The sequence below is a fragment of the Populus nigra genome, chromosome 6 (assembly GCF_951802175.1).
Source record: "Populus nigra chromosome 6, ddPopNigr1.1, whole genome shotgun sequence".
NCBI lineage: Eukaryota > Viridiplantae > Streptophyta > Magnoliopsida > Malpighiales > Salicaceae > Populus > Populus nigra.
Genome location: NC_084857.1, coordinates 14,989,774 through 15,017,203, shown reverse-complemented (window position 1 = coordinate 15,017,203; position 27,430 = coordinate 14,989,774). Strand labels below are relative to the sequence as shown.

The window sequence follows — 27,430 nt, the reverse complement described above, 5'->3', positions numbered from 1 at the left end:
AAGTCAAGGAAATTAATTTATAATTTATTAATATATATATAAAAGAAAAGATATTTACTTTTTGATAAATAAATAAAAATAAAATAACTATAATTTAAAATGAACTTTGATTTTTATATGCTATTCAAGAGTCATCATATAAGTATATATCAATTGTTTTTATTAAAATATTGATATTTTTTAAATTATATTTTATAGCCTATATTATCAGATTTGAATTTATAAAATTAACTAAATTATAAATTAATTAAATTTAACCGAGTGAATATTTTTTAATTTAATTTAAAATTTAATCTGGATGATGAATTTTTTAAATAACTATACTTATATTTGTCTGTAATGTTTGTTAAATTAATATATTTTTAGATATTTTTAATTATTTTAATATTAAAAATAAAAAATTATTTTAATATATTTTTAATTAAAAATTAAATTTAAAAAACTTCACAAAACATCATCTCAAATTGTTTTCAGTCCGATTTAGCAAAACCTAGAAAGCCACGCCCAGATCGCATTTGAATACTCCACCTGTACATCATTAAATTAATATTATCATTGAAATTAAGCACATCTCTGCAATTTTTTGTTGTTTGGCAAAGTTGTTTGCATTTTTTAAATTAAACCACCCGCTCTTTGTAATTTCTCTTAATTTAATCAATTTTCTTTAACTCTTTTATAAAAAAGCAGGAAAGAAGAAAAAAAATAGACAACCATGAAATCTCTACTGAGTCCACAACCTTCTCTCCCATCTCACATCACCGAACCTCGAACCAATCTCTCCCGTTCAAAAGTCACTTCCTCTCTAAGATTCTATCGTGACCGTTGGATTGGACGGAAGAAGTGTGGTTTGACTTTGAGCGCTGTGTTGGACCCGGCAACAATCGATCAATTTGGGATTTCAGAATCCGAATTCGTAAATCCAGCTGTTTCCACTTCTTATCGGAGCTCCAAGTTGCCGAAACCCAACCAGACGGTCCTTGATGCTCAAGCTAGGGTTTGCACTGGTCCCACCCAGACCAAGCCTCTCAACGAGGACCAGGCTTTTAAAGTTTTCGATACCATTTTAAGATCCGGTGAGCTCATAATATTCTCTTCGCTCTCTCTCCCTCTCTTTTTTCGTTTTTTATTTTAAATATTTTTATTCAGTTTAATATGATTTTATAATTAAGTTAGCGTATTTAGATAGACTGAATTTTGTATTAATTTTTGTTAGCTAGAGGGGAATTAAAAGATGAAGAGCAAGTTTCGAAAGCGCAACTTGGGGCTTTTTTCGCTGCGATGACAATTCGTGCGAATGCCTTTCCAGAAGCAACCCAATGGAGTGAAGGTGAGAAGCATGCAGTGAGCAATTTTTGGCCCCACCTAGTTCGAGCGCTACCATCGGATGTAATCTTCATTGCCGACCCTGAAGGCTCAATAATGGGAGTTGGAAGTTCGATTGGGCCCCAATATGTTGGGAATGGTACGAGCGATATGAGATTGGTTGGAGCCCTTAGGGAGGTTTTGGCAGGTGGTCACCTTGGATATGAGGAAGTCCAAGGTGTTCTAAGAGATGTTCTTCCTTTTAAATTTGAAGATAACAAGTGTTCATCTGGAGTTAGTGAGACGTTGCTTTCAGCGTTTTTGATTGGCCAGCGTATGAACAGGGAAACCGATCGTGAGTTGAAAGCGTATTGCCTAGCATTTGATGATCAACTTGGTAGGTTTTGATTTATTCATTAGTTATTTCACGTGCTGGATTTTAAGTGATGAATGGTTTGAATTAGCCTATGTATCTTTTTCTTGTTTAATGCAATTCTCAGTTGGGCATTAGGTCTCGCACCAGTTGCTGATGTTAGATCATTGACTCATTACGGTGAACCTTATGATGGAAACACTCGTTTCTTTAGGAGCACATTGTTTGTTGCTGCTGTTAGATCCTGCTATGGCGAATCTTCCTTGCTTCATGGTGTGGAGTGGATGCCACCTAAGGTCAGCCTTCTGCTTATTAAATGTTGCAGTGTGTTTGGTTAAAATTAAAATTTATCTGGTCCCTAATTTTAAGGTGATGTTGATGATCTCTCCTGTGAATTTATGCTTCCAATTGCAAGTCCTTTTGGAAGTAACAATGACAAAATGACTTGTTCTTAATATTTCTGATATTGGCATATTCATTACCTGTAGTGGAAATTACTTCCAATGAAACTTTTTTTTTAGATGCTGAAAAAAGTATGGTAATACTATCTGCTTTCACAAGTTACGGAACTCACCGCATCCCTTTTCTTGATTATTTGATTGGTCTAGTATTGTCTTTAGGGAGGCATAACAGAAGAACAGATGCTGAAGTTTATGGGAGCAAATACAAGATTGACTCCTTTGCAGGCTAAAGAGCTTCTTGAGGTCTGTCACATTCTAATTACACAGTGCTACTTTACATTTGCCTCCTTGCTGTGCTGAAACTTTGTAACTGTCATTTCAGGATGAGGAGCTTGGTTTTGCCTACATAAGTCAGCGTGAAGCTTGCCCATCCCTGTATGCAATCTAACCACGTACATCTATTTCAACCCTTCATCTCCCTTCTTCCTTGCATGGATAGATATCTCCATCATGCCTGTTTTATCCTGTCCATGATTTTTTTGTGTTCCATTTTGCAGATATTCATTGATTGGGCTGAGGGAGCACATAAAGAAGCGTCCTCCTCTGGCAACAACCGAAAAGGTTCAACAATTTGTGAAGGTGGGTCATGTTGTATATCACTATATTGATTGGCATATTTGTTTATCCGCACATCCAGACAGTACTCTTTTCTTCTCTAAGAACACTTTGTTAGGTAGCACTTTATGCTAATAAATTTCTGTTTGCAATACCCTTGAAACGTACAGTGACTTTACATTTTTGGAGGAGCTTGTTTTGCTCTTGTTCTGTTTTTGTTGTAGTTGTTTTCTAAAATAATTTGGAGATGGACGAAAGAAGTTGCAAAGATGAGAGGGAAAAAAGAAGAAAAAGAAGAAAGAATGTTTTGAGATGAAGTGACAATTCATTACTTATTTCACTAGCTTACATCACACACACACACACACACACACACACAAGAAAAAAGTATAAAATTACTTTACTACCCTTGACTTCACACTATAAATAATAAATGCTCCTAACAACACTCCCCCTCAAAGCAAACCCAACCAATGGTTTTTGGTGGGACGATATAGGACCAAGTTCTTGTAGGAACTCCATTGGAGTTCTGAACTTAAGAACTCTTAGTGGCATCTTATTAATGAGATATGTTGCTCCAAGAACTGCATCTCCCTGGTAGATTTTGGGCAAATTCCTTGTGAACATTAGAGGTCTGGCAGATTGTAGTAAGTGCTTGTTCTTTCGCTTAGCTAAACCATTCTGATTTGATGTATTTACACAACTAGTCTGATGCAGAATTCCATGTTCCAGCATATAGCTTTGAAAACCTCCTTCCATGTACTTTGTACCATTATCACTCCTTAAGATCTAAAATTTAGCATTAAACTATGTAGAGATCTTGTTATGAAACCTCATAAAGCAAGAGAACACTTAACTTTTATTATGCATCAAATAAACCTAAATAGTACGACTATAACAATCAATAAAGGTAACAAACCACCTATAACCAGATAAGAAAACAGCTGGACTAGGGCCCTAAACATCTGAGTGAAATACCATAAAACGTTTACTACTTCTATTATTAGTTGAGGAATAAGTAGCACATGTATGCTTAGGTAATTCACACGCATCACAATATAAGGTTTTTGTAGTAGATTGCTTAGATAATGCTGGAAAAAGCTTTCTTGGAACTACAAAAGATGAATGCCTTATTCGATTATGCCATAAAAGTAATTCTTGGTTGACTTCTTTAAAGATGGTCACCAGCCCATGTTTGAACTCACTTGTGTTTCCTGAACCAACAAAACCAACTTCTAACAAATATAAGCCATCATCCACTCTACCATAGCCAATCACTTTCTTTGTCTTTAGGTACTTGAACACATAATGAGTAGAGTAGAATGAGATTTTACACTCTAAATCTTTAGTTATTTTACTAATAGATGGAAGATTAAAAGAGAACTTGGGAACATGAAAAACTGAGGTTAAAGATAGACTTGGGAACCATCAAGTATACGAACTTGATAAACTTGGGAACCATCAACTATATGAACTTTATCTTTACCTGAGAAAAGATTTTAAGATGAAAAGAATTTTGAAGACTGAGTCACGTGATCATTAGCTCTTGAATCTATCACCTAATGATTGAATCTATCACCTAGTGATCAAAATAAAAAATGTTTGAAGAATTAAAAGCTATCATTAGCATACCTACATGAAAGTTGGATGAAGAGGAAGGATCAAGCTTGGCTATTAGATGTCTAAGCATCTAAATCTTTTTCTTGGACAAAGTTAGGGGGTTTAATTGACTATCAAGAATTGAACTCTCAGTTATCTTCGGTTATCTCTAACACAAGTGTTTGTGTTCTAGGAAAACCTATTCTTTTCCCACCTTGTTCTTTTAAAGGACATCCATGTAACTGTCAGCATGTCTCCGTAGTATGTTTGGTTCGTCCACAATAATCACACTTCATTTGTGCTTTGTAAGCCAACCTTGGTTCACTAAGACTTGTAAATCCCCTAATAAAGTTATTTTGATTGGAGTCAGGAATCATGGTTGATCTCGAATGAGTCAACATTGCATTTCTCCTACTTTCCTCTTGTTGAACATGAGAATATGTCTGCCTCAAGGAAGGGAAAGGCTCTCTCCCCAAAGCCTGAACTCTAATATGGTCATATTCAATGTTTAACCCAACTAGGAAGTCATAGACATATTCCTTGTCAATTGAAACTTTATTGCATCACTTGGACAATATGCCTGGAATCATGGTAGAAGCCTAACTCTTGCTACAAACTACTCAGTATCGCAAAGTATTAGGCTACAAACATGTCACGTTGCTTGGTATCATGAACCTTTTTTCGTATCTCATAAGCGTGAGCATCATTATCCAATTGTGAGTATGTCTGGTTGGTAGCATTCCATATATTTGAAGCAAAATCTAATAAAAGATAACCACGAGCAATCAAAGGTTGCATAGAGTTGATGAGCTAGGACATGACTAGAGAATCTCTAGCTATTGGTCTCTTCTCTTCTCCTGTGAGGTACCCATACTATCCACGTCCCTTGATAAACAACAAACAAGATCGGGACCAAGCTAGATAATTATTTTCATCTAGTTTGAAATGGCTGATTTAGAGGGTAGAATTCTCATTCACAACTCCAACCCGACTCCCACTACTATCACCAGAGGCGAAACTGATTTTATCAACTGAATTCTTCTGTCATGTTCACAACACTACCAAGAACTATATATCTGATGACCACAAGAACCTTATTAGTCACTAACTGATAACCATTTGATATGAAATTGACAGCTCGAACAACAACAATTATTGGTGAGACATTAGGACTTTTGTTCATGAAGTCAAGACATTTTTCAATCTAAACAATGTGGTGATGTTGTGCTGACATCAGCATGTTGTTTTGGCTGGTGTTAGCAAAACAGTTACTCTCCCTTCAAAACAATGTGGATGCTTGAACTCGCTAGATTTGGTTGTTGTGCTTTGATACCAAGTTTTTTTCTAGAGATGGATGAAGTTGGAAAGATGAGAGGAAAAAACAGTTTACATCAACCCCCCCCCCCCCCCCCCAACACACACACACACGTGTGTGTGTGTGTGTGGAAAGAGTAAAAAATTATTTTACTACTCTTGACTCTCACTATAAATAATAAACGCTCCTAACAACAGTTGTTCAGGCATTTTAATTTCTATAGTAATTAATATGCAGGGAATACTTATATTATGTATGTCATCTGTATAATTACAGCCTCTACTTTTCTTCCTCAACAAAAGTGGTGTTTATTTTGGTGTGTAACTTTTCAGTTGTGTTTTTCTGAATAGGCTCGGGGGAGAGAAGCAATTGTTACTGGGTTTTATCATGAAGGCTATGAGGAGCCTCTTTTAATGCTTATGAAAAGAAGAGGAGTTCATTCTGGTTTGGTGGTGAAGGTATTGACTATGTATTTTCCATTGAACTCGTAGGGGTTTCCCAAATATTTACCTTAATAAATCTGTCTTACGAGAGACTTTTGATTTGAAAACAAGGAGTACAGTTTTCTGAAATGGTTTGCGTGAATTGTTATTTATCTTTGGAGTATCATCAACTGAGTAATCAAAAGTAACTACTTGTTGTACTTTCTCACTGTGGGGTGTTTAATTTAGGGCGAGGAAGGGGCCCTCTCAATGACAACAAAATTCCGATCTACGAATGCATCAAAAGGACTTCCTGTGAACTACTGTTCAGGCTTTCGTTCATTGAGCATGGATTCTGCTTTTGAACTTGATGGTATTTGTTCATGTCTTTCTTAATTCCAATGAATGATTGTGGTCTTGTTAGTTTGTTCACGTGCTCATTTATATACAGTCTCATAATAGGATGTGTATGCTTTGGTTGCACACACAAGAAAAAGAACTGATGCCCCACTCAAATATCTTGACTGAAATACCTGTAAATTGTATTTTCCATAGAAATAGTGTTTTTACTTATTTATATTTGACCTTCAAGTTTTGGTGATGATGATGTGGCTAAGATAATAACTAATGCCATGATCTTAGCAAGTGCTCATATGTCAGTACTCGTGGACTGAGCGTGCCAATCTTCAAGCATTAAAATTGAAGCATTTACTTATGATTTTTCAGGGGTGTCACGTCAGAATTTCAAAACTGAAGTTAATTCCAAGGACTTCGGTTTTGAACCCACTGATACTCCAAGAACTGATAGATCGGTAAGTTAAGTTTGTGATTATTTTCTTTTATCTTCTTTGGTTGTCTTATCCTCCGAGATTGTGATTGATGGTATTGCTAATGCATGCCGCTTGTCCAGTAGCGCATTGTTTAAAACTATTGATCTTTTTTTCACCAGAGGAAGAACTGGATGGTTCAAGGGATTTCACTAATCATGTCTCATGAGAACTATTTATTTATGGATTACAAATTTCGTTAAAAAACCCACAAAAAGAAAAGAGTTTACATTCTCTCACACACAGGCTGTATGCAAGAAAATACCTAAATTATAACATACGAACCATATAGCCTTTGGGTACTGTTTTCGAGTGCAGATCTTTTTAATTTTGCTTTCTGCTTTCAAGTATTTATGATGCCTTTACTTTAGGAAAAGAATTGCATCAGTCCAGGTTTTATGATCCTATATGTGTCTCTCTCTCTCTCTCTCTACATGTATAGAGAGAGAGTCTACCCACCAACCGCTCCTTGACATGGCAATCCAATTCCTGCCGCTGCAGCACTGAATCAAACTCACAAATCCTCATTTCAAGTTCAACAAACGAAACGTCATCACATGATTGACTGATGCACACTGGCTTTTCTCCCTTCCAAACTCCTGTAGCCTTTTTCATCCTTTCTCACAAGCCTTACATTATGATACATTTTGTATTTTTATTTTTTTTTGTATATTTTTTTTTTTTGATATTAGGTAGCCAAGAATATAGAGTTGGGTTTAGGAGCTCTCCATGGCCAGAAAGGACCAGCATATGATCGAATTGTCTTAAATGCTGGAATGGTGGATCACCTGCTGGGATGTGATGGTGCAGAAGATGTATCTACAGCACTGGATAGAGCCAGGGAGGCCATTGATAGTGGTAAAGCTCTTAAAAAGCTGTTAAATTACATAAAGGTCTCGCAGAAAATGAGGTGAAGGATGACCAGCTGGTGCATCTGCCGAACATGGGAAAGCAATAATTACTGGCTTGAGAAGAAATGAAAAACACATTACAGGATTTCCTGTTTCCTTGCGTTTTTCCCTTCATCTATTTTGACCTTGTTATTTTCTTTTCTTTTCCTTTCCCGTCATTTATCTTTACCTTGTATAAACCTTGCTGTGGCCAGAGGAAAACGAAGCATGCTTCCGGAATAAACTGGTCAAGTCACCCAAGCATATTTCATTTGTTTTTTCTTCTTATTTTCTTGTAACATGAACATCGGATTAAATAAAGTTGTGTTTTTAGTTTTTTTACTCTCGGTGATGGGAAACTCCAGCTATTTGGAAAAATGATTTATCATAGCAGTGATAAACTCGAATAATTTTATAATGCTTAAAGAATAATAAATGGTATCATATTAATTATTTTTTCATCTAATTTTTATGAAAAAAATACATATATTAAAGAGAGAAAATTATGACAAATATATAGTAAAAATATCATCTAAATATCTTTTTTACTAGTATTTGTTTTTTTATACAAAAAAATACATTTATAATAAAACTAATAAAATAACATTAATGTAAACACAGTAAAATTATTCAATAAAAAAAAACATCTTTATTGCATTCTTAACTCAGCTCAAAAGGCTAAAAATAGTGCTCCTCTAGAAATAACACAAGTGTTCCCCATAGCAGACTTAACTTTTCCCTCCCAGGTCCAAACATAAAACTTAAAAGACTGATGGTGATCAACAAGTGAATTTACAAATTGCTTATTGAGGTGAAAATCCTACTTGAAAACTTTATTCTGCCTGGAAGTTCCAGTTCTCATAGTTTTTCAAAGACCAAAAACTTGACATCAATCCCACATGTCAAGATGAATGAAACATCAGTAAAACTGGAGAAAAAAGAATTGAAAAATGAAAAGAGAAAAAAGGTGAGAACAAAATCGAAATTCTCATTATCAGCAGTTCTCACTGCTTTGACAGACACCATCAAGATGATTAGGGGAATTAGAACAACTGCCCGATTTGAAGGGCAGCTGCTATTGAACCGGCAAGACTAAGAACTTCAAATGGCGGTTTGTTCATCACTTCCTTCACCGTCAATGGGCATGAGTCTGTAATCCAGAAGTAGGTTAGCCCTGCCCCTGGGTGGCCTGTATAAAAACAAGAGAAACAGTCGAAAAGGGAAGAGGAAAAAAGCATAGAGAGAAGGATTAGAAGATCGAACTTTGGAAGAAATATCATTTGATTAGTTCCATCTCAATTCTCAAAAGCAAACAGGAAGGATACACAAGTTCAAAGGCATCAACGAAATTAGAAAGGCAAATCACCAAGAAAGTTAGTTATAATGGTATTTCGGAAAAGAAAAATCCTACTTAGTTCTTACGAAGGTTTCTCACTTCATGATGGGTCGCTTCAGTGTCAGTAGCCCAGACCCACCTGCAATCTGGTGTCCTGGAGTGGTATAATGCAGTGCCGAAGAGCACTACAAAGATTGCACACAAAATTTCTGCTTGTGCAAAATTACTCTTTGAAAACCCACACGCTAATTGTCTATAGAAAGATGATGATGCGTATGATACAAGTTCTTAATGGAGAAATTATCAGAAGAACCAAGGGTATAAAACAACGGCCACATCGGCTTTATGGCAACACACCAGTGTCACTGCCCCAAGAGACTTGCAAATTTGGACTGGCATTCCCACAGCATCAGAAAGAGGACCTAATCTTCGGTTAAATAATCCCAGAGTAGTTGCAGTTGGACCAGGAATCAATTAAAAGCCGTTTCATTTACATAAACAAGAGGTAGCTTTTAGTTAAGGTTTCGGAATAGAAAAGATAAGAGATGGTAAAAACAGAAATGTATTTGTTAAAAAAATAAAAACATAGATATAAAAATAAATGTCTCAAGGGCAACATTTGAGTGAATTTTTATACTATGTGTGAATTTTTATACTTTCATAACAAAAGTGCAGAAGAAACATGTTTCCAGAAACAATAATTATTGTTTTTTATTATTAAAATATCATTGTAAAAAACTTATAATTCTAAAATTATCCAACACATATAAAGATAAAAATGATTATTTTCACAATTTTAGAATCCAACTCAGGAATTGATCCATGACAAGACCTGAGTTATGGTTTGGAATGGTAAACCCGGGTTGATCCGAGTCAACATAAAAATAAAAATAATTATTATCATAATTTTAAAACTCGATTTGGGATAAGGCTTGAGTCATAGGTCGAGGTTGACTTATTTAAAAAAAAAAGAATCAATGTAATCTCGTTTTGACCAAAAAAAATCAAAGGATTTTTTACCTGTGTTTTTATCTCAGGTCAACCAAAGCTTTTAACCAGGCCAGATCAGGTCAATTCTTCCTTTGTTTTTTCTTAAACCCAAATTGGTCCAAATCCCGATTCCTAAGTCAACTCGCCAGGCTAGTCCTGATTTTATAACTAGAGTTACTATAAAATTATTAATTTCAACAATTAATATAAACTTAAGGTAAAAAAAAATATATCTAATCAATTTTATTTACTTATCAACCATAACCAAACACAATACAAAGACAATCATTTTATCTTGTACACTACTAGCAACCACAATTTTGTTCTCGTCTCATTTTTTGTCTTGTCTCTACTGCTTGTCTCTTTTATCCTGGAATAGTAACCAAATATTACCTTTCAAATACTCTAAATAGTGTGGGGAAAATATTATCCCCTCATGTTGTGGTATAAGACTTATGGGCATTATGAATTAACTGTGCCCATGAGTGTGTTTTTCATCCATTTTTTTTTAATGTTGCCCATTGAATGCTTGATTGAAGGCCAATTTGGCAAAAATTCTCAAGAAAAAGTAAAATCAATAGACAAAAGACTAAAATGAAACACATTGGGAAGATAAGTGGTGTTATAAATTTTTTGTGAAATGTTCACCTTAGTCCTAATTCTTTACTAATTATATGAATTGGATCCCTTCAATTTTTTAAGTTTCAACAAAAATCAATTTTGATCTAAAATTTTATTTTTAGTCCCTAGTTTGAGAGAGAAGAGAGAACATTACTGAATTCCAATAGTAGAGAGAAAGAAATGACGTTGACTTCAATCCTAACCATCAAAACGATCGATCTTTATGTCAAATTTCCATATGATAAGGGAAGTTTCACTTAAGTGTTTATTTTACCTTGAAAGTGCCTAAAAAACATAAATTATTTATTTTTAATAATATTTATAACATGTGTAACCTTACATAATATTTTTATTTTATTTTATTCAATTAATTTTATGTGTCTATTTCTATTATCATTTGATTAAATAGAAATTAGATTTTGATAAACAAAGTCATTAAACACAGCCGACATGAAGCCTGTGTTGTAAGGTCAGATATCTTTATTTATATATATTTCTTGATTTTTCCATTTCCGTCTTCATTTATCGTTAATCACTATTTTTTTCATTTATTAACACATAGTTTTTAATTTATTTGATTATATGTATACATAAGCTTTTCGATTTACATTTAAATTTTTTTTTATGTATAGAAACGTGTGGGAAAAGCCTGCATTTATAATTTTTTTGGTAGCAAAAAAAAAATATCTATCCCACAGTGAAGTACGTGTCAAATGACTAATTTATATAAATGCAAAAATCAATTATGAGAAGATATAGCAATAGATTATAAGAATTTTTTTAAAAAAAAGAGATTATTTTGAGAACACTGGTATGTTCATTAAATTTAAAATGAAGATCTACCATTTCCAGTTTTACTGCCACAAGAAAAAGGTAACCGTGGAGAAATAATTTTGTTTTCATTTTCAACAAATCTATAAAACATCATTTTAGCTCGCCAACAAAAGAAAAAGGAAAAAACATGTTGGTAAAGTTTAAAATATAAATGACTACATGCATGCTGTACCTCCATTATCAGATTCAAAGCGTTCCCACGATCTATTTGGAAAAATCCCATGAGTCACGTAGGCACTTATTTTTGCCGCTCCATGGTTAGCCAATATTTTCTACAATACATGAGGACCATGAGAATGGATCAGCAAATATTCTCTTTGAAGCTATACATACAGCAATAAATGAAAAAAAAAGGTATGAAACATACTTTTTAGAGGTGCTGGGGACTGTGCAATGAACTTTAAAATAAAAAGGCAGATATGATTATGTAAAATTGTCGATCACCCTAAGAATTCTCATTACCATCCAAACCCAAGTTCATATAAATTCATTTTCCAGTTTAATCCATATGAATAAAGCGGTTAAATTTTAGATAAAAATGATACTTTATATCTACTCATATTTGTAGGTTTAAGAAAATTCAACAAACTGTGTTGTATGCAATATTCCAAACCTGAGAATGAATCTTCATGGGATATTAAATACAATTAAAGATCTTAAGCATCTGATAATAGAACTAAAAAGTGCATAAATAAACTCGATGATATGTTAAAAGCAATATCTCAACCAACACATACATTTCAGAACTTAGTAGAGATGTTTGAAGATCTTTCCAGTTTCAAGACATAATAGAAATATCAAGAGATGTTTCTACAATTTACCAACACCTGATGGAAACATATAAAAAATGCAACATGTTTATATGCTTTTTAACACTGTAAATTCCTGATTTCCTTACAAAATCCTTGATCTCCAAACTCGGCTCACCACTGATCCTTTGGGATGCAAATTTAAATGAAGAGAATACTAAAATGAAAAATGAGTATCAAACAAAGTAGCTGATGAAAATCAACATGGAGAAAAGGGGATTGTGTAAAAATATTAGACACCTGACATTCTACCAGAGTGCCACCCGACTGAACCAGATCATCAACAATAACAACATGACGTCCTCGAGGGTCTCCCTCCTTGATACGCACTATTCTTTGGTCACCTTCCCGAACTTTAGCACAAATGATCTACATATCGGAGAGCAAAAATTATGCAGGCAGCTCAATGCAAATAAGAAAGGGGAAGACATGAGAATCCCTGACATACAGATGGTGTGATGCATTGAATAGTACTTAGATGCACACCTTAAGCTGATATTGCTTGTAAAATGTATAAGATTCAATTAAATGACTCGTATATTGTCATCTCTAGAGATAAAGCAAATGGAGCATACCCATCCATTTTAATTATTTTCTACACAAGTTCTCCAAAAACATTTACTACAAAAACATGCTCAGCCCAATATAACTCTGAAAACTAAGCCGCTGCTTGTCGACAGCTCAGTATGTCTAATCTGTAATAGCAGTGTTTCTTTTACATGGTTTTGACTCAGTCAGTGGTTGGGCCTGACTCCGTTTGTTCGGTTCGCTGAGCTTACCCACAGTTGGAAAGTGCTACAGAAGCTTATACAGTTAAGATAAAGCAGTAGCAACAATTTCAACATTCTTGGTGAACTCCAGTGGCATTATTTTAGGTTGTATAGTAGAATTATTTATGTCGTTATGGACGTTCAAAAACTAAATTCCAGTATACACCTACTTTATGGAGCTCCTTTATGGGGAACAAATGCAAGAAGAGGGGTGTACATTCTTACATGAATTCTCATATTTATTTGTAAGAATTCTTATATTTATTACTAAGCAAAAGTGGATCATGATTTTCAACAAGACTGTAAGATGCCCAGAGATTTCTACCAAGAAAAGCAACCAGTTTCCAAATTCCAGTTCCATCGATCAATTATAATGGAGCAAATAAGGAAAACAGACAAGGAGAAGCGACATGGATATCTATGCTGACACTCGTTTGGATGCCCAGATGCATGAGAAACACATTCAAGAGCAAATCATAGTGTCTGAGTAACACAGGCAAGGAATTACCGTAGGAAAATGTTGCAGTTGTTTATGAAATCGTTTCCATGCACCATCATCAGGAAAAGCAATTGCTATCTGAAGAGTGAAAAAAACAGCATACACACCCTCAGAATGATGATTGCTTTAAATAAATAAATAACCAGAAAAAACATCAAAGTCTTACTTTGTCAGAATCAGGGAGCTCCTGAAGCCTATTTTTAAGCAAAGGTATTCCACTCTCAAAGCATGGTAAAATATTATCTCCGAAGTAGAACCTCTCCTAATTAGATGCAATAATAAACAAGAAAAACAAATTAATTGAGTCACAAAATTAACTCTTTCAAAAAAAAGAAAGAAAGAATCGGAGCTTATTGACTTGCTAACAAACAATAGCAGCAGCAAAGCCTGGGGCAGGCTGTGTAAATCCTTTGGCCTCGATCAAAAGCCAAATCCTTGCTGACTAACACAAACTCAAGAGAAAGGGAAGGAAAGGAAAGGAACCTGAAGAGCATGAATATCAAAAGTGACCAAGCTAGTAGGACCTCCCCTGGAAGTTGGTATATTGGACAAGATCCTAGCAAGAGTGAAGGCAGTGGCAACATCTCCTTCATCCTCCATACGCTCCGAGGTTCCAGTGGGAAAAAAGGGAAGGACGAGGGTGAAGGAAGAAATGAACAATTTGGGCAAAGCGTATATAATTGAAAGCTGCTCAAATATTACTTTGGGGGAACTAAAAGAAGCCAGAAAGGCTACATGCTGACCCCTAATTCCTTGTGCATTTGGTATAAATAAATTCGGAAACCCATCATCAAATGTCCTGCAATAGCAATTAATAATAATAATAGTAATATAATTTATCAAACGAAAAACAAAAAAAGGGGTGGCAAAATGACCTCCAGGAGATGGAGCGGAGCTCGATTGAATCGGACTCCGCAGCGATTCGTTGAGCTAAGGGTTTGGTTTCAGCGCAGTAGAAAAGGCAAACCTTTTTGGAAGGAGAGGACTCCGATGAGGAGGAGGAAGCGGAGGGAATTGAAAAGGAGGAAGGAGAAGGAGAAGAGTTTTGGATCGAGTGAAGATGGTGATTGGTTGCCGCAGATACATACCCAGCGCTCCAATTTTGGGCGTCGCACCTAATCCTAATACTAATAGTAGTCTGTGATTTGGTTTTGAAGAGGAGAGAAGGGAGTTTGGGACATTTGTTGTTATAGATGTAACTATAGTAAGAAAGATTTTTGTGTGAAGCGGTGGAGGAGGAGGAGGAGGATTGGAGTGGTGGTGTTGCCGCCATATCTCAGTTATTGATTTTGTTTTTCGTTGAATTGATCTCTCAAATTTCAGACATGGTTAATTAACAACTAGTTAGATTCTCTGTCTCTACTCTCTCTCCTCTCTCTACCTACCACAGTTTCCTGCTGATGCCATTCTGTGTTGGCCTTTTTTATCTTTACTTTTAAAATCATGAGCTTTTTTTATCTGTACTTCTAAAATCATGGACTTGATTGTTTTTTAAAATATTTTTTATTTAAAAAAATATTTTTATAATATTTTTTTATATTTTAAAAATTATTTTTAACATCAGTACATTAAAATAATTTAAAAATATCAAAAACATATTACTTCAAAGCAAAAAAAAATTCAATTTTTTTTAAAAACATTTTTAGAAAACACTCCCAAACAAGCACTATGTTTTTCATCTACTTTTCTATTTACGGTGAAATAAACACAGTAAAATATTTAGTAAAAAATTAAATTATATTTTACATTATATAATTTATTAAAATATTGAGCTTGAAATATAAATTTTATATAGTAGTTTTTATATATTTTTTAACTAAATTTTATAAAATGTTTATTATTTTAACATTTCAAAAATGATTTTAAAAAAAATTTGAAAATTTTTTATTTTATTTTTTTGCTTTAAATTTATATATTTTTTGTGTTTTCAAATCATTTTGATACGCTAATATTAAAAATAATTTTAAAAAAATAAAAAAAATATTACTTTGATGCATTTCCAAGTAAAAAATGTTTTGATAAACAACCACACTTTCACCAAACATTTTACACATGTTTTTTGCTATACATAAACTTCAATCATAATTTTTACCAAACACGTATTTAAATTCAACTAATCACAGCTAACCGTATGTTTTTAAAGCTTATTTTTTAAAACCACAATCATAAAAGCTACTTCAAAAAGAAATACACTCTTAGAATATCTTTAGCTTCGCGGTGCAACCATCATTTCTCAAAGTTTTTAAATTTAAATTTATTTGATTTTTTAATGTTTTTTAAATTTTTTGATGTATTAATATTAAAAATAATTTCTAAAACTAAAAAAATATTATTTCATTATTTTAATGTATTTTTAAGAAAAAATACATTTTAAAAAGTAGTCACCACAACACTCCTAAATACATCTAAAAAAATGATGGGCCATAATTGTGCAAGACTTGCACCCCTTCTCAAACTAAATACTAACAACATTGCCATGACTGAGTTTCGTAAAACCTTATTTATTTTTACTTTTTAAAAATATTTTTGAAAAAATTTAAAAACTTTTTACTTCGTTTTTTGCTTCAAATTGATATATTTTTTTGTATTTTCAGATCATTTTGATGTGCTAATATAAAAAATAATTGTAAAAAATAAAAAATATTACTTTGATGCATTTCCAAATAAAAGAATATTTTGAAAAGTAATTATATTTTCACCAAACATTTTATACATGTTTTTTGCTATACATAAATTTCAATCACAATTTTTACCAAACACGTATTTAAACCCAACTAACCATAGCTAATCATATTTTTAAAAAACTTATCTTTTTAAAACCACAACCACAAAAGCTACCTCAAAAATAAATGCGCTCTTAGAATGTCTTTAGCTTCGCAGTGCAACCATCATTTCTCAAAGTTTTTAAATTTATTTTTATTTGATTTTTTTAATGTTTTTAAAATGTTTTGATGTATTGATATCAAAAATAATTTTTAAAATAAAAAAATATTTTTTTATTATTTTAATGTATTTTCAAGAAAAAAACACTTTAAAAAATAGTCACCACAACACTCCTAAATATCCCCTAAAAAAATGACGAGCCATAAATGTGCAGCACTCGCACCCCCTTCTTACACTAAATAATAATAATATTGTCATAATTGAGTTTCGTAAAATCTTATTTATTTTTACGTTTCAAAAGTATTCTTGAGAAAAATTGAAAATTTTTTATTTTATTTTTTGCTTCAAATTGATATATTTTTTGTGTTTTCAAATTATTTTGATGCGCTATTATCAAAAATAATTTAAAAAAAAATAAAAAATATATTACTTTGATGCATTTCCAAATAAAAAATATTTTAAAAAGCCACCACATTTTCACCAAATATTTTATACATGTTTTTTTGCTACACATAAACTTCAATCACAATTTTTACCAAACAAGTATTTAAATCCAACTACCACAGTTAACTATATTTTTTTAAAACTTATTTTTTTTAAACCATAACCATAAAAGTTACCTAAAAAACAAATACACTTTTAGATTGTCTTTAGCTTCGCGGTGCAACCATCATTTCTCAAAGTTTTTAAATTTAAATTTATTTGATTTTTTAATGTTTTTAAAACGGTTTGATATATTGATATCAAAAATAATTTCTAAAATATTTATAAAAAAACACTTTAAAAAGTAGTCACCACAACACTCTTAAACATTCCCAAAAAAATGATGGGCCATAAATGTGCAAGACTAGCACCCCTTCTTACACTAAATACTAATAACATTGTCATCTTCGAAGTGTTTAACAGTGTAGTAGTGGTTGTTTTTTAAAATATTTTATGTAGAAATATATTAAAATCATATATTTTTTATTTTTAAAAAATTAATTTTGATATCATCACATTAAAGCAAAACAAAAATATATAAAAAATAATTTTAAATTAAAAATAATAATTTTTTAAAAAATATCATTTAGAATGCAATTCCAACACATTAGAGGCTATGCCTAAATCACTACCGCAGTCATCCACATCCATTCTTGAATTCAACAATCTTGTTATGTATATCAATTATAACAAAAGCTAAATGGTGTGAGAAAATCACTTTAGATCAAGAGATTTTTTACTGTGAATTATAATAGTAATTTTACTTTTAATTTCTCATCCTTTTGCGAGACGTTTCTTTGTCTTTTTTTTCCCTCATCGAGTGGGTGGCGCTCACGCCATTAAGGAGACGCATGTGACGCTTCTTTATGGCCAAATATGGTCATTCGTAATTTCACTTGATGCGCAGTCATGTCCTTTCCTACATTGTGTGGCGCGTGTAAACAAATAATGGCTGGATTACTGCTGATGATCAATTATTTATGTTTTTTTTCTGTATTTTCTCTCTCATGATAATTAAAGTGCATAATTGTTCTCCTTGTTTGTTGTTTGTCAAATCAGACATGTTTATCATATTCAAGTACCCTGGGTTTCGCATGACTGCCAAACCTAGATGTCTGGCCCTGACAACCATGCTAACCCTATGCATGTGGGTCTGCCAGACCCGCGCCTAGGTTAAAAAATTTAAAATTTTTAAAAAACACGATTAGACTATAAAAACAAACATTGCCTCATTCAAATATAATTTTTCATTCATATGCAATATAACTTAATTGTAATTTTTTTATCCGTACAATTTATTTTATAAATTTGTTAGAGCCAATAAGCTACTGCTATAAAAAACATTGTGATACTCCAAGTTATTGAATCAAAAGTAATACTTCCATGGGACATTTAAAAATCACAACACATTGCAAAAGGTTAATTCTCAAATAAAAAATAATTAAATAAAAATAACAACCTATATCTTCATATCTACAACTGAAATTACAATTGATTTTATTCCTACAAAAACACTAATATTTTCTTTTTAAACTATGATTAGAGTATCTTCAAACCAGTTTATATGTCAATCGAGATTAAGTCTCCCCTCAAGTAATTTTAATAACACACCTCCCATATCATTATCATCCTAGTATATTTTAATGAATTTAATAATTTCTTTTATAAATTAAAAAAAAAACTTTTATAAATTATATATGAAATACTGCCTCACAAAATAGAAATAGACACACGTCACACCGAACAATAAGAGATGATGATAATTGTTCAAGTTATCATACCACACCCCCATCACTCCACCTTCACCCATCAACTTCTATCACCGTAACATATTATCATATTTTTTATATATAATTATTTATCAAATATTACAATTCTTTTCACTAATAAATTTTTTTGTGCAGAACAAAAAACCAGAGATAAAAGAGGGATTTTTAGGCCAACATAAGCGATTTAAATCACACGACAAGCGGCTTAAAAAGAAGATTATCTCATTCGAGGAGTTGTGAGAATTTATATGCATCATATTTTACTTTCTCAATCAATATTTTACAAAAATAAATAAATAAATAAATCTCTTGTCAAGAGATTTTTTAAAGAACAAATTTAGGTCCATGGGCCTCTACGGAGGCCCATTTTCTACTGGTCCAGATTCTATACCGGGCTCAAACTATGCTAGACAGCCCACCTAAACAGGAGAGTAGCTCGACGCATCCCGTGGACTCCACTGCAAGGCCTCGCCCAACTCCTCCTCGTCCAGGTGTTCTTCTCTGACTCTTTCCTTGCATGCCTCCAATTTGGCCACGAACTCTATAATTTATGATGGCTTTTGCACTCATTCAAAGGCTGGAAGGCTTACTTGCTTTTCATTTTGTCCTTGTTAGGCCTTTAAGCACCCCGTGATCATTTTATTTATATTATCACCACATTACTAATTACTCCCTGGTTAATCCATTATTTACGCATCAAATCCAAGTGAAATTTGATCAGATTTTCACTCAATTTGTTTCGAGTTTAATTAAATGGTATCACACATGGATGATATTGTTATGATAATTAATTTTCAAATTATTTTTTATTTAACAATATATTAAAATAATTTTTTTTATTTTTTAAAATTTATTTTTGATATTATCATGTAAAAACGATGTAAAAATATAAAATATTAATTTAATTTAAAATAAAATAAAATAAAATAAAAATAAAAAGTGCACATCAACTTGTTTAAAAAAAAAGGGTGCAAAATATCAATCATATCCACAAGAGAGAGTTCAATCAAGGAATAAATATGAACCACTACAGGAGGTCGAGAAAGACCACTACTTTGTACTTAGAGAGGGTGTTTATAAAGACGTTTAAACCGATTTTTTTTTTAAAAAACAATCTGATATTTTTTTCAAATTATTTTTTTTATATTTTTAGATTATTTTAATGAGTTGGTATTAAAAATAAAATTTAAAAAATAAAAAAATATTATTTTAATATATTTTTATATAAAAACTACTTCACTACCGTCTACCAGTCTACCAGTATAACATACACTCTCTAACTCGTGCCACAATAAAACAAAGAGATATAACAACAAAAGACTGTCTCCTTACTTATCTACCAAGAACTCACCGTTCGAAGCTACACCACACTTGTTGAATCCTGATAACTTTATCCCTTCGTGTTAAATAAATAAAAAAAAATTCAGTGGCTCTGGTGCTTGCCAATAGCATGTGCGTGTGCTGCCACATAGTTGTAAATATATATAAATATATCCTCACACCCAATTTATTTCTGACACAAAAAAGAAAAAATTCTTCCCTTGTGCGTGCAGCCCAGCCCCAGCAGAAAACACACACGTCAGTCTCCCATCCCAAGCAGCCAGTGTCACAGACAGGTAATTTCACTAAACTATTTGATGTTTTTTTTTAATCCCTCGAAGGAAAATCTCGTTGGAAATGAATTCAATCGTTGGCCCATTTCACCTCTTAGATTCATTTATTTGTTGTTTGATTATTTTTGTTTAGCAAAACAACAGTGTGCTTCTTTTGGAGTTTTGCCCAGTTTCAGTGCTTCGCATGCGTCACCATTGTAATTTGGTTTTTTCTTTCACAATCTTCGGTTTGATTTCTTTTTTTTTGTCCCTTTTGAAGTTGTGTTAATATATTCTTTGTCTGATTCTAGAATCTTAATTTGATGCTTGTTATTGAAATTTCTGACGCATTTGCTGAATATTCATTGGTTGCTGTAAATTCGTAGGTGGAAATGTTATTGTTAGATTAAAATTCTGACAATTGGGTGTATTTTTTTCTTATGATTAGAGTGGCCATGTTGGTGTTTCATTTAATGCTTTGTTTTGTTTTCATTTCAATGTTTACCGATGAAAATTGTTGACTAGAAACAGAATTTGCTTTCTTGCCTGATTTTTCAGACTGAGTGAGAAGGTAGGCTAACCATCATGGCACCTAGAGCATTAGACTATGAATCATTGAATGAAAATGTCAAGAAGGTTCAGTATGCTGTAAGAGGCGAGTTATATCTTCGAGCTTCTGAGCTTCAAAAGGAAGGGAAGAAGGTATTTATATTGTATTATATTATATTATATTAAGTCTGATCAAATTTTCTTCAGAAATATTGTTGTTCGTTAATTTAGCTTATGATGTTTCGCGGATTTGAAAGTTAAATAAATGTGTTGAAATTCTACTGAATTTATGTGGATGCAACAACTAGAGATTTTTAGTCGATTTTCACACATATCAGCTGGCCAATTTTATTACTAGAACTGCCATCACTGCTTCTAGTTCCGGTTGCTGATTGTCTTCCAAGTGTTCATATACGTCACTGCCAATTCATTTGTTGGATGCACCTCTTGTTTGTGTTCTATATTTTTTCCCTTTTGAATTCATAAAGGAATTTGTCAAATGTAATGCACGCTTTTCATTAGAGGGAGGCTTTTTCTCTCATCAATTGTGAAAACCTAGTCCTATAGGAGATGCATATTCAATTATATTTTGCATTCCATATAATTTGTATGTTAAAGTACGGCATGTTTTGCCATTACATGTACTTGCATATTTTGTAGCACAGCCATGAGCCATGCAATAGCGATATATGCTCCATGATCTTGCACTAGGCAATCAACGATAATCTTGAATGTTAGACCTTCTAATATGATTCTAGTGCCTTAACCTGTTACTTTATGTGTAAAATCTTACTTCACATGTGATTTAATTCCTTGTAAAACCATGGGAAGACGTCTGTATTTTGGCTTTAAATCGACCAGTACAAAACATTTAATATATATATATGTATGTGTGTGTGCGTGTCTATTTTATGTATGTATTAAATGTCATTATCCTTTGCCTATTTCTTTGAGTCTCACTGCTTCAAATTTTTCTGTAGATTATTTTCACAAATGTCGGCAATCCTCATGCTCTTGGACAGAAGCCACTTACCTTTCCTCGCCAGGTAATGTTGCAGTATCTTAAATCTCTGTATATGTATCTTTTGTATTTACTGCTTAAATGAACTGTTTTGAGTTGCTTATGGATTCTTGTCTATATAGTTGAGTTGAACCATGGAAAGTTCTATTGTAGGTGGTTGCTCTCTGCCAAGCACCATTTCTACTAGATGATCCAAATGTGGGGTTGCTATACCCTGCGGATGCTATTGCAAAAGCTAAGCATTATCTTGCTATGACTACTGGTGGTCTAGGTATCTTCTTTTTACCTGCCTTTCCTTGCATAAGTTTTGGAAAAGGGTTGAAACATTATCAAGTGCATTGGGGTATCTTGCATTTACAGGTTGGTCAGTGGAGGGTTATTAAATCACACAAGTACTGAAACATTAAGAATTTTTTTTAGGTGGTTGTATTCTATATGCTTCACCTTATGCCGACTCCACACGTTCCTTTCCTAATTGTCATTTCATTGTCTCCCATATTCCTTTCTTAGATGTTCCTGCCTTGAGAACTTTATGGTTTTCAATATCTTGCTGCTCTAGCTAGTTAAAGAGTAGTTCCACCGTGACACAGCCATGAGAACCTGCAATGCAAATTAAAGTTACTCTTGTTCACATGTTTAGGTGCTTACAGTGACTCTCGAGGTATGCCTGGAGTTAGGAAGGAGGTAGCAGATTTCATTGAAAGGCGTGATGGATATCCAAGGTGATGTTGTTATATACGATGGTCATTTTCTGCTCTCTCTATCTCTCCGTGTGCGGTTGTGTTTTGAATAAATAGCTGTTGTCTTTGGTCTGCAAGTGTTAAGCAGAAGTTCACATTGCTGCTCACTTTGTTGACAGTGACCCAGAACTCATATTTCTCACTGATGGTGCCAGTAAAGGTGTCATGCAGATCTTGAATACTATTATCCGCGGTGAAAGTGATGGGGTAAGTATACTTCCCTGCAATGAATGGAAGTACTACTGTCTCCTTCTTTGATTTAATGTAGGCTTCTTCTAAATCTTTTCCCAGCCCCTTCTTTCTTGTTGGTAATGATAGAGGTTTTCTTTATCTTAGTGTTATTATCATATCATTTACCAGACAATGCCTGTTAATAAAAAAATCATGTATTTGTCAGGTTTTGGTTCCAGTGCCACAGTACCCGCTTTACTCTGCTGCAATTTCTCTATTTGGCGGTTCCCTCGTTCCATATTATCTAGAAGAGACAGAAAACTGGGGTCTTGATGTTAATGACCTTAGACGATCGGTTGCACAAGCTCGCTATAAAGGAATAACTGTTAGTATGCTTTGACTCATCCTTGTATATACCTCGTATACATGCAATTGCTTGATATCTATTTGGAATTCGGAACCTTAGAATTTAACAGAAAACTGGAAGAACAGAATGGATAGGGTATTGATTTTAACTGCCTGGATTTTACTTGTATTGGCCAGTTATTTGGATGATTGCTCTTAGAAATTCTATCTACTCGTGAAGACTGGTCTATTGTCCGCTTCTATCTTAATATTATATGTGCATGCATCAGCTGCCAACCCAATGTGTCTTATAATGCTCATTACCGCAAACTAAATCTTTAATATATTTGATATATGGTCAGGTAAAAGCAATGGTGATTATTAACCCAGGCAACCCCACTGGTCAGTGTCTTAGTGAAGCTAATTTAAGGGAAATATTGCGCTTCTGTTACCAAGAAAACTTGGCTCTTCTTGGAGATGAAGTTTATCAGCAGAACATTTACCAGGATGAACGTCCATTTATTAGTGCTAGAAAGGTAATTTAATTATTGTTTTGCCTCTAAATTCAAGTATTTGTTACCTGGAGTTACAACTGGTATTAAATTATTAATAATATTTTTGCCGTGACTTTGAAAGGTTTTGATGGGCATGGGCCCACCCATAAGCAAGGAAGTCCAGCTTGTTTCTTTCCACACTGTGTCCAAAGGATATTGGGGTGAATGTGGGCAGCGGGGTGGATACTTTGAGATGACAAACATTCCTCCAAAGGTTTGCTTTTTATCATATAGATATCTGCACCCTTCTTTGAGTTGCAAGTTATGTGTTTCTTGCAAATATTAATTTAGGCATTCATACAATAAAAACAATTAGGCATTCATAACCAAACAAAATATAAAAGAACTACAGAACAATATAAAATTTACAGAAAACTGGGCAAAAAAAAAAAAAAGATGTGGTTGACTAGAATTCTCTTAGCTTATATCATTTCATATGATTCACAAATTCTCTTAGCTTTATTCTATCTATTGATAAAACAGATTTCTTTTTTTCATAATAATTGTTCAATGTTTTTAATCTCATGTGTTTTATGACATGCAATATGGAAATTAAACATTAGAAGGATCTTTCAATTCGAGCAGTGTTTGAACTACAAATATTCAAAAGTCATCTTTGTTTATAATGATTTATGCTGCAGACTGTTGATGAGATTTATAAGGTTGCATCAGTATCACTCAGTCCAAATGTCCCTGCACAGATATTTGTAAGTAGACCTGCATACTTTCTGCTGTGGTAATTTTATCTATTTAGCTGGGAGATCTTGTGCTTGTTTCTCGTTAGTGCTCCAGTTCCTGTTAAAACAAACAAAGCTATTTACAGATGGGGCTGATGGTCAACCCGCTTAAACCTGGAGATATTTCATATGAGCAGTTCATTAGGGAAAGGTACGCCTGCTAAGATTTAGTTTCTAAGGAGTTAATTCAGTATTCAAGATGATAAATGAAATTGAACCAAGGACATTCCCCTTTGATTTAGTACTTTGCTAAACTGTCAATCTGATTTCCAAACTAGTAAATGGATACTATTAATGTCCATTGTCAAGTCAAAGAATTGTCTACTTTGAGCAAGGAATAACACAATGTTTTATGATCAAAACAACGCAGCAAAGGAATCATTGAATCATTAAGGAGAAGAGCAAGGATGATGACTGATGGATTCAACAGCTGCAAAAATGTGATATGCAATTTCACAGAAGGTAAATTGTTGTTTCTTAGCTATTTTAACATCTTGCATTTTGTGATCTCACTCCCAATCTGGTACCTGGACGTTGTATGACATTGTAGAATTTGGTTTTAGGTGCTATGTATTCATTTCCTCAAATACGATTGCCACCTAAAGCAATAGAGGCTGCCAAAAAGGCTGGAAAAGTTCCTGATGTTTTCTACTGTCTCAAGCTTTTGGAAGCCACTGGCATTTCCACAGTCCCTGGTTCAGGATTCGGACAAAAAGAAGGGTAACTTCTGATTTTTCTTTTTTGATTTAAACTCTGGATTTAGCTGTAGCTAAATGCCATTTTCCTATTGCATTCTTTTTAATAGTTTTACAGGGTTTGAACACACAAGCATGCATGCACACAGACACATATGAGACAAAACAAAAGAAAACTGTCTTGAAAAGTTCAGCCAATTCTCTTGGCTATGTTTCTCTTCATGCGGATTGATTTCTTGCCACATACTGAATTTTTTTTATATTCGCATCATAATTTGAATCATGTATTTATGAAGATTACGTGTATGCTTCTGACAGGTATATGGAGAATTATTTTTCTCACTTCTTCTCCTTTTGTGTTTCTGAAGGGGGTTTCTCAGTTTGCACCCCCCCCCCCCACTCCTTCCTTTTCTTTTTTGTGGGTGTGCAAAAGCACGTCTCTAGATGAGTCTGTTCCTAAACTGTAATTAAATGCAAGTGTCTGATTGTTATGCTTTCTTGCAGGGTCTTTCATTTAAGGACAACCATTTTACCAGCGGAGGAAGAAATGCCAGAAATCATGGCCAGTTTCAAGAAGTTCAACAATGAGTTCATGGAGCAATATGATGACCGCAGTGGTTATTCAAGGTTGTAAGAAATTCTTCAAATTCTGCAAATTGTATCATATTATTGGGCAATTGCAAGCTGTTTCGTATATGCTTCCTTGAATTGCCTGTATTTGGCTATATAAACTAAATTATGTTGAAGACTCATTCTGCTGCTAATCATCATTCAAATATCAATCGACTGGATGAATGTGTACTTAATCTGGCATCTAATACTGTCATTCATAAAGGTGAAGAAAGCTCAAGCTTCACTTAATTAGTCTGATGAGCTAGCTACTAAATGGTTGCCTACCTCTGCCTCTTCGCATCAATATCTTGCCCGCCCTAAGCAACTGATAAAATAAAACCATTAGTTGGCCTGGAATTTAAGCGTTTCGTTCCCTTTTCCGCTTGACATAAATTTCTTCTCGTGTGCTCCTCGTAAATAAGGCATACAACCTCCCTTAAGTGCTTGCCCTCTAGGTCTGCCACCCTTTAATGCTGCGTTCTCTTCATTTTGACTATGATATAAGAAAATTTTCTTTCCTTCCTTTTTTATTTATTTATTGAGGCAGCCAGTCATTTATGTCTTGTTAGTGTTTGAGACTGTAGCAATATATATTTTTCAAAGTATTATTTTAAAAATATATTAAAATAATATTTTTTATTTTTTAAAAAATATTTTTAATTAGCGTATCGAAACCATAAAATAAATTTAAATTTTAATGAAATATTATTTGGGCCGCGTTCCAATCACGTCTCCAAGTCATGATCTTGCAAAATCTGAATGTACATGATATGGAAAACAAGGAAGTAACCAGTGAAGTGGGCAAAAGACTGGTAGAAAAAAATTTGAACAGCAAATCCTGCCAGCAGCACCTGTAGATGGGAACTGGTCATGGGAAAAGTGAAAGGGACCTGAACCCCTGCTTGCTTTTTCCAGCAAGTTGCATGTCTGAAATTTCAAAAGCGGAAATCAAGGGTTACACGGTCTTGCCTCTAGCTTGTAGTATGTGGAATCGAATTTTCTATTAATTATATTGTCTATTAATTATATTGTAAGCTTCAAAACACTCTCAAGTATCATGCAGTCAATCAATGTTCTAATCCAAAGCAAAACTGGGGTTCGTGGAATTTTAAAAAGGGTCTCTAGTTAATTAATTTTCATATTGTTCACTTGATTTTTCATTAATTTCTTGCTGGGTAACGATATTAATGCGAAATTACACCGACGAACACCATGGTTCCAAAGTATATATTTGTCTGGAATACCTTATGTGAAGGGGGGAAGAAATAGAAAAATTAACCATTGAAAGCCTGAAAATATATAACAAATTATACAGGCTGATTGAAAGAGAGATTTAGTCCATCTTTGTAGACTACAAAGTATGATAAATGTTCTTATGATTATGATAATGCCATGTTTTTTTCATATATATTTGACAAATGAAAGTTTCTTTGATGAAAAGGAACTGAAAGGGCAAAACCCCATACAAAGTTCAAAATGGTCGTTTAAACATCGTAAATTTAGAATTAACTATTATTATTATTATTAAAATTTTTATAAAAGAGCATCATTTTATTTTTTTGTAAAAAAAAATATTTAACTCGGATCAAGTCAAATTAATTTGTTCAACTTATAACTCAAATTAGAGGTGTTTATGGATATATCCGGGCTGAGTTTGAATTAATAATTATAATCAC

At 33.2% G+C, this 27,430-nt stretch overlaps 3 protein-coding genes across 4 annotated transcripts; 2 read left to right on the top strand and 1 right to left on the bottom strand.

Annotated features, from left to right (window-relative positions):
* The first annotated feature begins 499 nt into the window (after positions 1-499).
* Positions 500-8,086, top strand: LOC133697655 (uncharacterized). The gene is made up of 10 exons (XM_062120365.1): positions 500-1,073; positions 1,214-1,699; positions 1,814-1,971; positions 2,296-2,379; positions 2,459-2,511; positions 2,634-2,715; positions 5,956-6,063; positions 6,277-6,400; positions 6,754-6,839; positions 7,547-8,086. The coding sequence occupies exons 1-10, from the start codon at positions 713-715 to the stop codon at positions 7,766-7,768; spliced, it is 1,764 nt and encodes a 587-aa protein (XP_061976349.1). The 5' UTR covers positions 500-712; the 3' UTR covers positions 7,769-8,086.
* Positions 8,087-8,378: 292 nt separating this feature from the next.
* LOC133697656 (ribose-phosphate pyrophosphokinase 4) lies at positions 8,379-15,012 on the bottom strand. The gene is made up of 7 exons (XM_062120366.1): positions 14,479-15,012; positions 14,087-14,402; positions 13,770-13,865; positions 13,613-13,681; positions 12,575-12,703; positions 11,698-11,797; positions 8,379-8,933 (listed from the first exon to the last, which is right to left on the bottom strand). Exons 1-7 carry the CDS (start codon positions 14,874-14,876, stop codon positions 8,788-8,790), a joined length of 1,254 nt encoding a protein of 417 aa, XP_061976350.1. The 5' UTR covers positions 14,877-15,012; the 3' UTR covers positions 8,379-8,787.
* Positions 15,013-20,193: 5,181 nt separating this feature from the next.
* Positions 20,194-25,894, top strand: LOC133697272 (glutamate--glyoxylate aminotransferase 2). 2 transcript variants are annotated; one of them, XM_062119739.1, is made up of 15 exons: positions 20,248-20,354; positions 20,485-20,548; positions 20,889-21,032; positions 21,860-21,925; positions 22,054-22,171; positions 22,541-22,622; positions 22,760-22,847; positions 23,038-23,196; positions 23,519-23,692; positions 23,793-23,924; positions 24,352-24,417; positions 24,534-24,598; positions 24,818-24,909; positions 25,011-25,167; positions 25,647-25,894. In XM_062119739.1, exons 3-15 carry the CDS (start codon positions 20,916-20,918, stop codon positions 25,774-25,776), a joined length of 1,446 nt encoding a protein of 481 aa, XP_061975723.1. In that variant the 5' UTR covers positions 20,248-20,354; positions 20,485-20,548; positions 20,889-20,915; the 3' UTR covers positions 25,777-25,894. The 2 variants fall into 2 exon arrangements, with proteins under 2 accessions (XP_061975722.1, XP_061975723.1); XM_062119738.1 differs by lacking the exon at positions 20,485-20,548 and having other exon boundaries at positions 20,194-20,354.
* Positions 25,895-27,430: the final 1,536 nt, after the last annotated feature.